General features: G+C 40.2%; 1 protein-coding gene across 1 annotated transcript in view; it reads right to left on the bottom strand.

Moving 5' to 3' along the window:
* Positions 1-12,676, bottom strand: part of SYN2 (synapsin II) — a 149,619-nt gene that overhangs the window by 35,851 nt on the left and 101,092 nt on the right. Inside the window, exon 6 of the mRNA XM_033140785.1 lies at positions 642-704. Within this exon, the coding sequence (XP_032996676.1) occupies positions 642-704 (63 nt within the window). The remainder of the gene's footprint in view (positions 1-641; positions 705-12,676) is intronic.

Genomic DNA, 12,676 nt, shown 5'->3' with positions numbered 1-12,676 from the left:
TGTAGGCTGTGTAGGAGTGGGTGACTAATAAAATGAAGAGAGTAGCTCATGTACTAGTTTTAGGGCATATTTAGGGGCCTTGTGTCCTCTTGCCAGAGAAGGGATGGAGCACGACCCCCTTTTCCTCTTCCTGAAGCAATTTGGTGCTGCTAGACTTCCAGCCAGGTAAGTGGGGTTTAAATGGAAGGACACAGGAGGTGAAAAACTAGGTAAACGGGATGGAAGATGTAGTGACTGAATGGATGGGAGGGTGTAAGTCCAGTTCATTATAGAACTATTAAAAGGTTAAATAATATAAAACAGAGGACAAATATCACGGGCACACAGTATTTCTGGCATAGGTAATTTGTCAATTTTTAGTTAAGAATAGTTCTTACTCTTTGAAGCATCTTTCAGTTTGAAAAGCACCGACTTTTACAAGAGGATTATATGCTCAGGGGATTTATGCATATGCATAAAATTAAGCAAATACATACAGATGGACTTCTAAGCATGTGCCTCAAAATGGATTTGCATAATTACTGCCCTTAAGTTTTATCTGCTTCCATTATAGACTTTGGTGCCTGCAGTGTTTACACAGCAATTAAAAAAAAAAAGTAGTTCCACCATTTCCCCTCAAGATAGATAAATAGCACCTGCACCTTTCCCATGCCCGAATGAGCATGTCCAATCTTCACAACAACAGGAAATGTTGGCAATGTCAGCTGAGGGCAAGAAAGAAAGAAACACAAGTTTAACAAGGTTGCTTAACCAATGAACATTTCATTATCAAGATCATATTCCTCTGTTAGAAAGGAGTCATTAGAAAGCTTGGCAGATGGGATTCAGCTTGTCTTGAATGTCTGTATGTGGCAAATTGGTACAGGCAGGCTGTCCTCATTACTATGGCGCAGAGCTCTCACACTTGCCTTTTGTTTTATTATAATGCAAGGAATATAATGTCGTCCAGGCCATAATTTCTCTCTCTTTAACATAAAAGCACCGAGTTCAGATATTTCTTACTTTAGCTCAGACAATGGTCTTTTTTTTTTTACAGGTCCTTGCTGCAGAATAATTTATCCATAAGATGTACAGTACATTTTCCCAACATGTACATGGCCTTCTCTAGCAGAAAGTGCAAGAAGGGCCAAGCCATTCCCTGATAATAAAGGGGATGGCGTATCTATTTACTTAATACATGTTTAACTTGTTCTTCAATTAGTAAATTCTCAAGTGGGTAGCAATTATAAAACAAAGCCATCAATCAATTCCCACTTGCAGCAGCCTCCTGAGACCCTGAGAGAAGGCAGAAGACTGGAGCTCCTTGCTTCCAATGTGATGATGGCAGTTCATGGCAGCATTTTCTAGTGCCTGTGGTTAGCTGGGAGTTCTTGGATTGGTGGCCACTGGCCAGTTCCCAATATTGTTGCTTGCTGTCACACAGCCTGTGTGCTATTTCTGTTTTCAAAAGACTTGCTTGTTTATATTTTTAATCAACAATTTAATTGCATTCAGGTATGGACTGCATACTTATCCACAAACAGGAGATACAATCAAACAATTCTATTTATTAGGTTCCACAAAATGCAATCAAAATGGCGGCCATAGCATAACACAATATGGCTGCTATGGAAGACATGGCAAAACAAAAAAATTAGCAACAGCACAGGCACCCCCTGATTGTGTGTGTTGGCGGAATGCGCATAAACCCACCCCGCTGTATTACGCCTCATTCAGCCCTCTTCTAGGGGGAAAATGGTCTGCACGTGCTTTGAATGCACACAAAATGGTCTCTGTACAGTTATTGTTTATTTTTTGGTTTCGTACCTGCAGATGCCCTCATCTTACCATAGAAATTCACCTATGTCCTGCTGGTCCTGACTGTGCAGATACAGCTGTTAAAAGGCGCAAGAGCCCTGCTTTCCCCACTGGTAATGCTAAACCAAAGCATAGGCTGCCGTCCTGTACCTTCCTAGCTCAGAGTAATCCCCATTAAACACAAAGAAACTTCTCAAATAAGACATAAATAGCGATGTACTGTCAGCTAATTATACTGTGCATTTTTCATGAGGACCTGGGCACCAGCTTTTGCACAGCAGGAGGCATACCTAAGCCTCTTTGCAAACTTTTCACATTTTGCATTTGCCAATTGGGATGGGGATTTTTTAACACCCACCCACACTTATTCTGTAGTAGACTTTGCAGACAATGACCTCTAGGGAGTACCTAATCTCAGAAGAATTCCCCACATGAAAGATGCATCCTGGTTGCAAGGAAAAATGGAAGTGCAAAATACGGAGATTCTAAGGACTACTAGAAAATAAAGGTATACTAAAGGGGAAGGACAGATCCTGAAGTTGAGGCTCCAGTACTTTGGCCACCTCATGAGAAGAGAAGACTCCTTAGAAAAGACCATGATGTTGGGAAAGATGGAGGGCACAAGGAGAAGGGGACGACAGTGGATGAGATGGTTGGACAGTGTTCTCGAAGCTACTAACATGAGTTTGGCCAAACTGCGAGAGGCAGTGGAGGATAGGCGTGCCTGGCGTACTCTGGTCTATGGGGTCACGAAGAGTCGGACACGACTGAACGACAACACAAAGGGGAGGGTAAAGCAACAGCTCTTTAGGACCCCAGGGATTCCTCTTGACTGGTGTCCAAACAACTCACTTTATCAGTAGTAGCTCTAATTTCACACATTGGCTAAAAACACAGACAGGTAGGAGCAGACAAGCTGGTTTATTTCACAGAAAGGTGCCACATATTTTGCTTGATAACTAGAAGGGCTAGAGACTTACTTTTTTGTAAATGAAAATTCAGACTCCGGGGTACCTGCTCAGGAACACCAATGAAGGCCTTTGCAGATGCCTGGAGTTGGCAACTCCTACCTTACAACACTGGCCAAATTTTCTAGTTTTCTAACTTGTTAATATATATATTAATACACCAGCAAAAGAAATTTTTCATAGACTACATGGTTTTGCATCTGTATATATTACAGAATGATGATAGGGAAGGAATATGCTTGAAAGCACATGAAGCCAATATAGATCTAAGAGTCCACAAACAATAAAACAGTAAAAAAATAAGAAACTCCAATTATTAAACTCGTGAAACAGTTTGATTTCCAACTCCATTTGAGCTAATCATTCTTGAACAATACAGAATGAATTAAACAAATTCATTAACTGTGTTTTGGCATATCCTGGCAATGCTGTTTGTTCATTTCAATGAACAATGCTAAATTTGTTCATTTCAATAGGAGACAGTCATGAAATATATCCATGGCAGCCAACAATGCCTACTACATGATCTACCACAACCTGGCACTTAGATCCATATTTCAAACTCTTCACAAAGCAAGCAATGTTATCTCCTACTTGCAAAGAAATGCTGCAAGTAATGAGCATTCCCCACATCAAATGGGGTGCGCATGTTGCGAAGTTGCGGGGAGACCCATTGGATCACGGTGGCAGCTCCTGGTAGTTGGTCTGGCTTGCCTTCCCCAGGTTGGGATACCTGTGGACTCCACCTACTTTAGCAGCCGCCCAATCCCGGCTGGGGAGGTGTTGCCAGGGGATTGGCCAGGTAGAAGGAGGGATTATGCAGTACACACAATAGAGATTGAGTCATACCTGGGAAGCGACCGTTGGATTCAGAGCTTCCCCACCCTCCACTCCCTCAATTGACACTTACTTTGCAGGTTTAACTACCTTTTCCCACAGCCACACAGCCACGCAGGCGCTGCTATGACAAGGTCGCTGTTAAAGGGCCAGAAAGGAATTTCCCTGCATTGGCAGGTTTCGCCTTTCCCGTAGCAATTCGTCACAACTTTGGTAGTTGCAGGCCTTGGATGGAATCCTTTAGTCATTTACAGGATTGGGGGGGCGTGGGGCGGTGACCCCCGCCCCCATTGCGGTGGCGACAACAGGGTTCCCGTTAAAGGGGTCTCAGGGGGAGGCATTGACCAAACACCCAGGGTCGTCACTGCCCTCCCCTTCCAGCGGCAGCGAACATAAGGGGGTGGGCTATCTGCTTGAACATATGTTCTCCAGACTAGCCCACTTCCCAATCATGCTGGATAATCCTGAAGTTACCCAGAACCCTGGCTGGGGGGCTGGGAAGGATAAACACCCAATGCCTGAGCCAAGGTCTTCCTACATCTGAAATATTAATAAAGTTGTGGCCAATTTAATCCCATAGAACGTTGTCATGAGTTGCTATTTCCCTCAGGGGCTGCCCCGGGGTTCGGGGGGACTTCGCCTGGCCGCGCAACTTGCTTAAAATTGCCAAGCAGCAACCTGAAAACAACCTTTTCTGATACTTCATTCTGTCAAGTGTTTGATTTGTTGGACTGCTTCACCTTTAAATATTGTATTTAGCACTATATAAGTTTGTTTCTTCAAATTATTTTTTTCTAAATAACCAGATATCCTCAGCAGATTTATGTCTCATGTGTACTATAACACTTCTGAATGTCCTTATTTTTTACTTAATTGCATTTTCATCATTTTAATGGTTGTAAACTCTCATTTTATGCCTCTCTAGATAAAGTGTGCTTCCTAACCTATAATTCACATTACAAGGTTATCATCCTTAATACGTACTGAGTTAGTGTAAATTACTTTTGTCCTTTATCTGTGAGGTTCACATAGCTGAACAAAGTTGGGAAATATAAAATAATAGTGAATTTACATGCATAGGCATGTCTTTATGGAAATCCCCCGCCCCTGGTCAAAACGAAATAAATTGAGGAACTGCAACCTCCCACAGAAGACTCAATAGAGCATGGATTTTCTCCCTCTTCCCAGTTTGCTTATACTTTTAATTAGTGTAGAAAAAGTAAGAACATAAAGGGATATAGTTTGGGGGGGGGTATGATGATGCAAAGGCAAATAGTTATTAGTCTTCATGGTTTTACTTCAAAAATCAACATGATCCTTTTCATTAAAATAGTCTTCCCAGTGGGAACTATTTCCCATCGCTGTCTAAAGCAACTAAAGAACACAGATATTTCCACACTACTCTCAATGGTTTTTATAGCTCATAATCTGCTCTTGAAGACTTAACATCTGTGTGATTTTTAAAATCAGGTAAGACTTTGGTTAAGTGAGCTTTACTTGCTAGTCTGAAAAGAAAGATGTGAACATAATCAAGATGTATCTGGGTCCCTCATATATCAACCCTAATATGCTCTGCTTGATATATCCATCTAAGGAAGTCACAGAACAGCTCTTGTGTTTCAAAGCAAAAACTATCATTCCTTAATCTTTAGATATATTACTGAACAGCATACAAAGGGGAAAGGTCATTGGAAAGGCAATCTTGATGTTAAAAACTTTAAATCAGAAGGCCTGTGAAGGTGTGAAGCAGTTGCTAAGGGATGCCCCTACTGCAGGAGTGGGATTACTATAATTCTAGGAGCTATGTGCAAAAGACATAGAACTGATGAACATGGAACAGAATGCCTAGGAAATTTCCAAGACTAGGAAATTATTTTCGGTCCCAGAACTAAAAGAAGATCACAGTCTTTTCACAAATGTTCACTCCGGATTAGCTATTTTCATTCATTTTATTAATTTTCCAATAAAAACAGCCAATTAACATATCCATCAAATGATAATAATCCAATTAAAAACAATAAAGTAAAATAAAAAAACAACCAAATTACAATCAAATTATTAATTATTAATTTTTCTGGGGCTCCCCATAGTCTGGATCTTGAAGCATCTCTAATATCTTCTTCTTGCTGTGTTGTTATTCTCAAATTTTCCACATTCTGATCTTGACACTTTGTAGTTCATAGTTCTCCGTCCCTGGGTGTGCGATTCTCAATCATGTCAGAAATCATAAATCCTTTCATTCGTCAGGTACAGCTTTATTTGTATATATTCCACTGTCTGTTTGCCTGCGCACCTTTTCCTGACTCTGTTCCATTCTTCCAGTCCAAGCTGTAGTCCAAATTTGTCCCCTGAAGTCCGAATCTATCCTTTGAAATTTAATGATGCAGCAACTGCCAAGTTATTTCAATCAGGGCTGTTATCCAAGCCTTAATGTGGGAATACGTTTTAAGGTGCTCCTGCACCTGTTTGCTTTAAGGTAACCTTCCGCGCATCGCACAGAAGGCAAAGGATCCGGCAGAGGTTTGCTGCCTGGATCCCTCCGCGCTGGGGGCTAAGCGCGCCAATTTAGCCTCATTAACGGTCAGTTAAGAGTTTCCCGCCCAGAAACTCTCTTAGAAACAACGTTGTGATTGGTTGTTGTCAATGTTATGACGATGTTTAACTTCTTAATAAATAGCCCCTGCTCTCTGTAGCGGTGTGGAGAACGCGCGAGAACGCGCGAGACAAGCCAGAGAGAACATCAGTGCGAGACAAGCTAGAGAGAAACCAAAAGAGAAACCAAGCCGCACAGAGCAGTGGAGCGCTTCTTCACCATTGACTGCAGTCTCTTAGTATTTATTTCATTTTATTTCAAAAACGTTTATTTGGCCTTCTAAGTTTTGGCCGCTATTTAGCTTTGCCTATCTTTCCTATGCAGCTGCTGGGTGACCTTGGGCTAGTCACACTTCTCTGAAGTCTCTCAGCCCCACTCACCTCACAGAGTGTTTGTTGTGGGGGAGGAAGGGAAAGGAGAATGTTAGCCGCTTTGAGACTCCTTCGGGTAGTGATAAAGCGGGATATCAAATCCAAACTCTTCTCTTCTTCTTCTATCCGGAAACCTCCGGAATCTCCGGAACCTTCAGAAACCTTCAGAAACCTTCAGAACTCACGACAACTACCTTCAGGTTCATAGCCAGCGAACCCTTTCACGGCCAGTGGGAGCAGGAACTCCGGGAATTACTGGTCGTCCCAGATGCTGGCTATCCCCACACCTTAAGATTTACTGACAAAATAATTTCCACCTTTTTTCTTAGGCAAACTGTCTGCAATATTGCAATATAAATGAACTGTATTCCACAAATATAAATCATTGGGCAATTGATCAGCTTTTCTGGAGACCACACAGTCCCCCCCTCCGGGCCCTAGAGCAGGGGCTGCTAAACATCCATAAAGCCTTCTCTCTCACTCATAATAAAGAAATTCTGCAAACAGCTGCACTATGTGTTGTCCCAAATTATTATCTCAAATCATTATAAAGTCAGCAAACGAGTATTTCCCACTTCTCTCGAAGAAGGGAGGCATTCTTACTATTTGGTGCTGCGACATCTACAATTGCCATCTTGCTTCTTCTTTTGTCCTTATCAAGTCTTTCAAGTCTAAGAAAAGCTGTGCAGTTAAATACTTAATTTTAAATAGAAGTCCATGTGTACTTTCCCAAAAAATTAATTGGTTCCTTAAAATGAGGCTTGGCATAAAAACCAACTGTAGATATCAAGAAGAAAACAAAGAACGTACCAATCTCCTCCATAAATCCAAACATCATGTTGAGAATCTCTTTGTTGTCCAAGCTTAAACACCAGGGACTGTACAGTTCTGCAGGTTTTCCCCCTCAATCTTCTTCAGACCAGACTTTGTCTGTTTATTGTCCAAATCTAATTATTTTATCAAACAGATATTCCCAGCTATGGGAGTGACTTCGGAGAGTGCAAGCCGTGTCGTGCTCTGGGACCCAGCGCCCTGCCACTTGCATCTTGTTGCAGGTTGGCAATCTCGGGCGATCTGCAGGTCATTGAGACAGTCCTCCCCCATCCTGGGGAGTCTGCCAGGGCCAATTACCCCCATATTGACCCTGAATTATTGGCATGGCTGAGGTCCGATCGTATGGGAGTCAGCCATTTCCCACCGCTGGAAACAGGAAGCCTAGCTATTTTCATTCAAATAGCATAATTTAGATAGAAAAGTCATTTTGTAGCTATTACTGTAAAATAATTCAGAGTCAAAAACCCTTGCAGATCTATTGCAAATCACCCAGAGATATACCAATAGATTCCATTCTACCTTCTATCTACTCTTGTTATGGTGGTTAAGCTTTAGTCTTCTTGCTCAATTAATAGGTTAAAATATACATACAACTGGATATTTTACATCTCTATCAGCTTCCTCACTTTTACATTAGCATTCCATGACATTTCAGAGGCCGAACTTTTCAATTCCACACAGAATTCTCACTATTAGGGGCACTAAAAATAATGATCTATGATTGCATGTGCGTACAGTTCCCAAAACTCTAGACACACAGATTTTGTAATCCTGCTTTGATAACTATGGAAGCCTACTATTTATAAGGGCTATTCAAACTTACTTACTTGGGATCAAGCCCCACTGAATTCAATGGGATTTACTTTGAGTAGACAATGTTTAAGATTGCACTGTCCCCACTGAATAATTTTGTATACTAACTTCTTGCCAACAAGTTAAAACCCATTCTCACCTAACTTTGGTTCACCTTTCTGCATCAAGATACACAACTAATCACCCCTTAGTTCGTAGGTGCATTTTCATACCATTCATCTGCGTCTTCTTAATATTGGTATTTCATGTATTAGTTAATAAAGCACTTTAAAAGTCTGTTTCCTTATATGCTGGCCTCATCTAGGACTCTCCCTAGCTGTTCCTGGGAATCACAAAAATAAACAGTAACCCAAACTGAATAAGAAGTTTATCGGAAAAGTAAATATCTAAGACATGTGTCATGTTACTGCAGCATCTAAATTTTTCACTTTAGAATTTCCTGGTTTCAGCACCGTTTTTATTATCCAGGTCTTAACCACAGACAGTTCCATAAGTCAGTGCTAGTGTTACATTTGGAGGTGCCCAACTGATGTGTCTAACTATGAGTTAGTGCCCCAGAAGTTATGAATTATGAGAGTGGTTTAGAACAAGCAGCTGTCATGCTTCTGGGCCTATTTTTACAACAACAAGGATTATGAAACTTTACTCCTCCAGTTTTTAAAATGAAATACATTTTTCTCTGGAGGATTTGTGGCTTGAAGGGAAAGTTTTAAATACTGAGATAATGATATACCGGTAATGGGTCTTTTTTGAAGGTCAGAAACATTATGGTTATCTGAATGCAACACAAAGTTCATATGCACTATTCTTCTGTTGTAGCTTCCTTATTTGGTTTTTCCATTCAAAGAAAACTAAACAATAGTGAGGACAGCCGATAAAATGATTGGAAAACAATTTCACACCAGTTTCTCATTGTGTCATACACATGGATTATAGTTAGGGTTTATATCCGTGGTTAAAATGCATATAAATTCAATTTACAGCATATCATGAGAAAATCTAGCTGCGGATTTTAAATACGTGGTTATTATTATTATTAGTTATATTTATTAGTCACTACAGTCACAAAAGTGATCCAAAGTGACTTATAACACAATATAAACAGTAAAACCAATGTCAACAAACCTAAAAAATGTATCTATACAAATATGAGTTCCACTTATTTATTAATTAAGCAAGGCTTTAAGCAAGGCTCCAAATGATTTTCCATCTGAAACACATGCATATTTTTCTCAGAGTCGTGCATCATTATGTATTTTGCAGTCTTGAGGTTGCATAGTTTATAAGCACTAAAAATATAGCAATAGATGGATTGGTTCTCACCCATCTGTATTTTGCTTGTGACAAGGAAGATGGATTAGCAGAAAATGTTTTGTTTTGTTTTGTTTTCAAAATCATTAACATTTAGATGATGTGACATCAGAAACCACAAACTGGAGAATGCATATATTTCAAGAATTGAGATGACAATCAATGAACCACTAAGGCCTTGACAACATGCTGGAATCCACTGGTTCTTACCTAAAATGCCAATACACTCCACCTGCACACTCACACCTTCTGTGCCAACTTTTAAACATCTGCTGAAAATGTTGTTGTTGTTTTTTTATTCTGCCAGGCCTATGCAAGCAATGAGGTAGGTTAGGCTGATAGATAGCAAAAAGCTCAAGGGCTACCAGTGAGCCTCATGGCTTAGTAAGAATTTGACCCCGGGTTTCCTCACTCCTGTGTACACATGAGAACATGGCACATGGTACTTGTTGTTCATTTTGTTTTTACTAAATAAGAAAACAAACCTATACTTTGGTTCAATCTGGCAATAATTATACAATAATATTTTTGTTTAGTTTATAAGGTTTCTTTTTCACCTTTTGTTATATACTACTGAATTATTGGTTTAACTTAATGTTTATTTAAGTTTAAACTTTGCTGCTGTTGGAAATTTTTATTATGGAGTTCTTTTATTGCTCTTTTCATAGCAGGTTACGGCCATTTAGATTTAGCAGTTAATTGGATTTTTGTAACAAAACATGCTGCATAACATTTGCATAGTACATTTTTATTGTACTGTGGAAAGAGATACTGAGCATGTTGTGACACCAGTTTATTATGGCACGTCGACTTCCATGGGCATGATGTTATAAATATTTTACAGAAACTGCAATATCATGGGGAAACTGTACTTATTCATGAGAAAGGGCTTCCCTCATCAGTATTATGGAATGCCCTTTGTTTTCAGATGAAATGGAAACTAGGAAATGCCCCAACAATAACACGAACAGGCAAGTTTCTTCTTAAACACTTCTGTGTTATTCCTGGAACTTCATATCCACACCACAGCCATCTTCTTATATAGACTGGTTCAGGATTTAATTGGTTCCATGAAAGCATGGAGATGTCTCAACGTATCAGGGCCATACACTTGTGGCAGATCACACCCTTGATCTGGTCTTTACTATATAATAGATTGGGAATGATCTGAAAGTGGGAGAGTTACAATTACTCCTTTGTCATGGATGGCTTGTTACAAGGTTAGCTTTGGACTGGTGGTGGGAGTTCAGTTCACCTCTGCAGAAACAGGCGATTTTGCAGGATAGTCTGCCCCCTTACACTGATAGAATATGAGGGATTCTTTAATGCTCTGAGGGCATTAATAGCTGACCTGATGCTCCTGTTGACTTCATTGCCTCACTATGGAATGGTAAGATGGGTATTGGCCATCAACACAATCAGACCCTCCAAGTGTCCCTATTTTCCAGGGACATCACTGATTTAGAGAAGCCATCCCAGTTTTTTATTTGATCCTGGAATGTCCCACTTTTCCTTAGGATGCCCCTATTTTCACTGGAGAAATGTTGGAGGGTATGGAGTTATCCAACTCCCAAGCCGTCTGAAGGCAATCCTGTATAGGGAAGTTTTTATTCTTCTAATATTTAATGTTTTATTATGTTTTCATATATGTTGGAAGCTGCCCAGAGTGGCTGGGGCAACCCAGTAAGATGTGTGTGGGGTATAAATAGCAAAATTATCATTATGGAATAGGACGTTCCTATTTTCATTGGGTAAATGTTGCAGGGTATGCACAATCCCTCTCAAATGCGATATCTAGCATTGTGGTTCAGCTCCCTGGTTTTCCAGAGAGCTGTGGGTGATGGAACTGGTTGACTGATTACTTGAGCACCAAACATGAGTATGACTGAGCACAGGGAGGGAAGACAAAGAAAGGGGAGAGGACAAAACTGTAAATTCAGCTGTGTTACAAAAATGAGAGGAATCTTATTTCTTTTGTGGTGAAAATAATAATATAATCTTCTCTCCTGGCTAGAAATTTCCTTGATTTCCCTTTGAAAGCCTATTACTCTAAGCCCAGCAGCTCCGATATTGTGGGAACAGGACAGTCATGGCATCTTATATACACTCCTGCCACAGGAAAGGGCATGATATATGTAGCGTACGAGAGCGGCACTTTCTCATACTGTTGACATTGTGGCCCACTGCTTATACTGTTAAATAACAATGCAACCCCCCTGTTCTGCTTAGAAGTATGTTTTCCACCAAGATTCGCAGCTTGTCAGGCAGATGTTTGGCAGTAACTGATTCCCTTGTTAATCCGCAGGTAATTATTGTAATGCCAGTTCCTACAGGGTAAACTTTACACAGTAAAGAAAGGTAACTGCTAATTACTCAGGAGTAATTACCCTTCTATATAACAGTTGTAGATGACATGCAGTGTTCTATCTTGTCAATCTAGCCTAAGATCACTGTGATCTTTGGTAAACTGTCCAGTAGCCACAGCGGCAGGTGGACATATAATTCTGCTGAGTTCAGCTGAAGGATACAATCATGCCATTAGTCAAGTCAGTTACTAGTTACATTTGTCCCAGAACATATCTCAAACATATACTGGTTGGTTCTTTCTTTCAAGCCCTTGGCTCTATAAGAAGCTAAAAAAACCCAAAACCCTGTTTCCCTAGTTTATTCCCTGACCAACACAAAGGGGAGGGGGACACATTTCAAAGGAACAGAGTGCTTTGCCACATTGCAGCAGCAGAGAACTTAAAACTTCTTTGTGCTTCTTCAGTAAAACTGGCCCTTTAACTCTGGTGCTCTACTGCTGAAGTTGAAGCTCACGGCCAGGTTCATGCTGTTTTAGGAAATTAGTTATCCATCCTTCCTACTGTCAAGAGAATTCATTGTTTTCAACCTGCTGATTATTATATATTTTTTTTAATTTTCACAAGCTGCTTGAACTGTGTAAATTAAGATTCCAGTTTCTTAATGTTATGTGGGGAAAACAGAATTTCTATAGAACAACCAAAGCAGTGATAATATATTTATATCTCATATGACTCACCAGTCAGTGGTTCTTATGGAGTTCATGCAATATGCTAAATGCTTTGCCACCCCAATATGTTGAACTGTTCTGTAGCTTTCAAAAAAAAAAAAACCAAAAAAAAACGACC

This window comes from Lacerta agilis, chromosome 2 (genome assembly GCF_009819535.1).
Source record: "Lacerta agilis isolate rLacAgi1 chromosome 2, rLacAgi1.pri, whole genome shotgun sequence".
Lineage (NCBI taxonomy): Eukaryota > Metazoa > Chordata > Lepidosauria > Squamata > Lacertidae > Lacerta > Lacerta agilis.
Note: the sequence above shows the minus strand (reverse complement) of the source record. Positions and strands in the feature narration are given on the sequence as shown.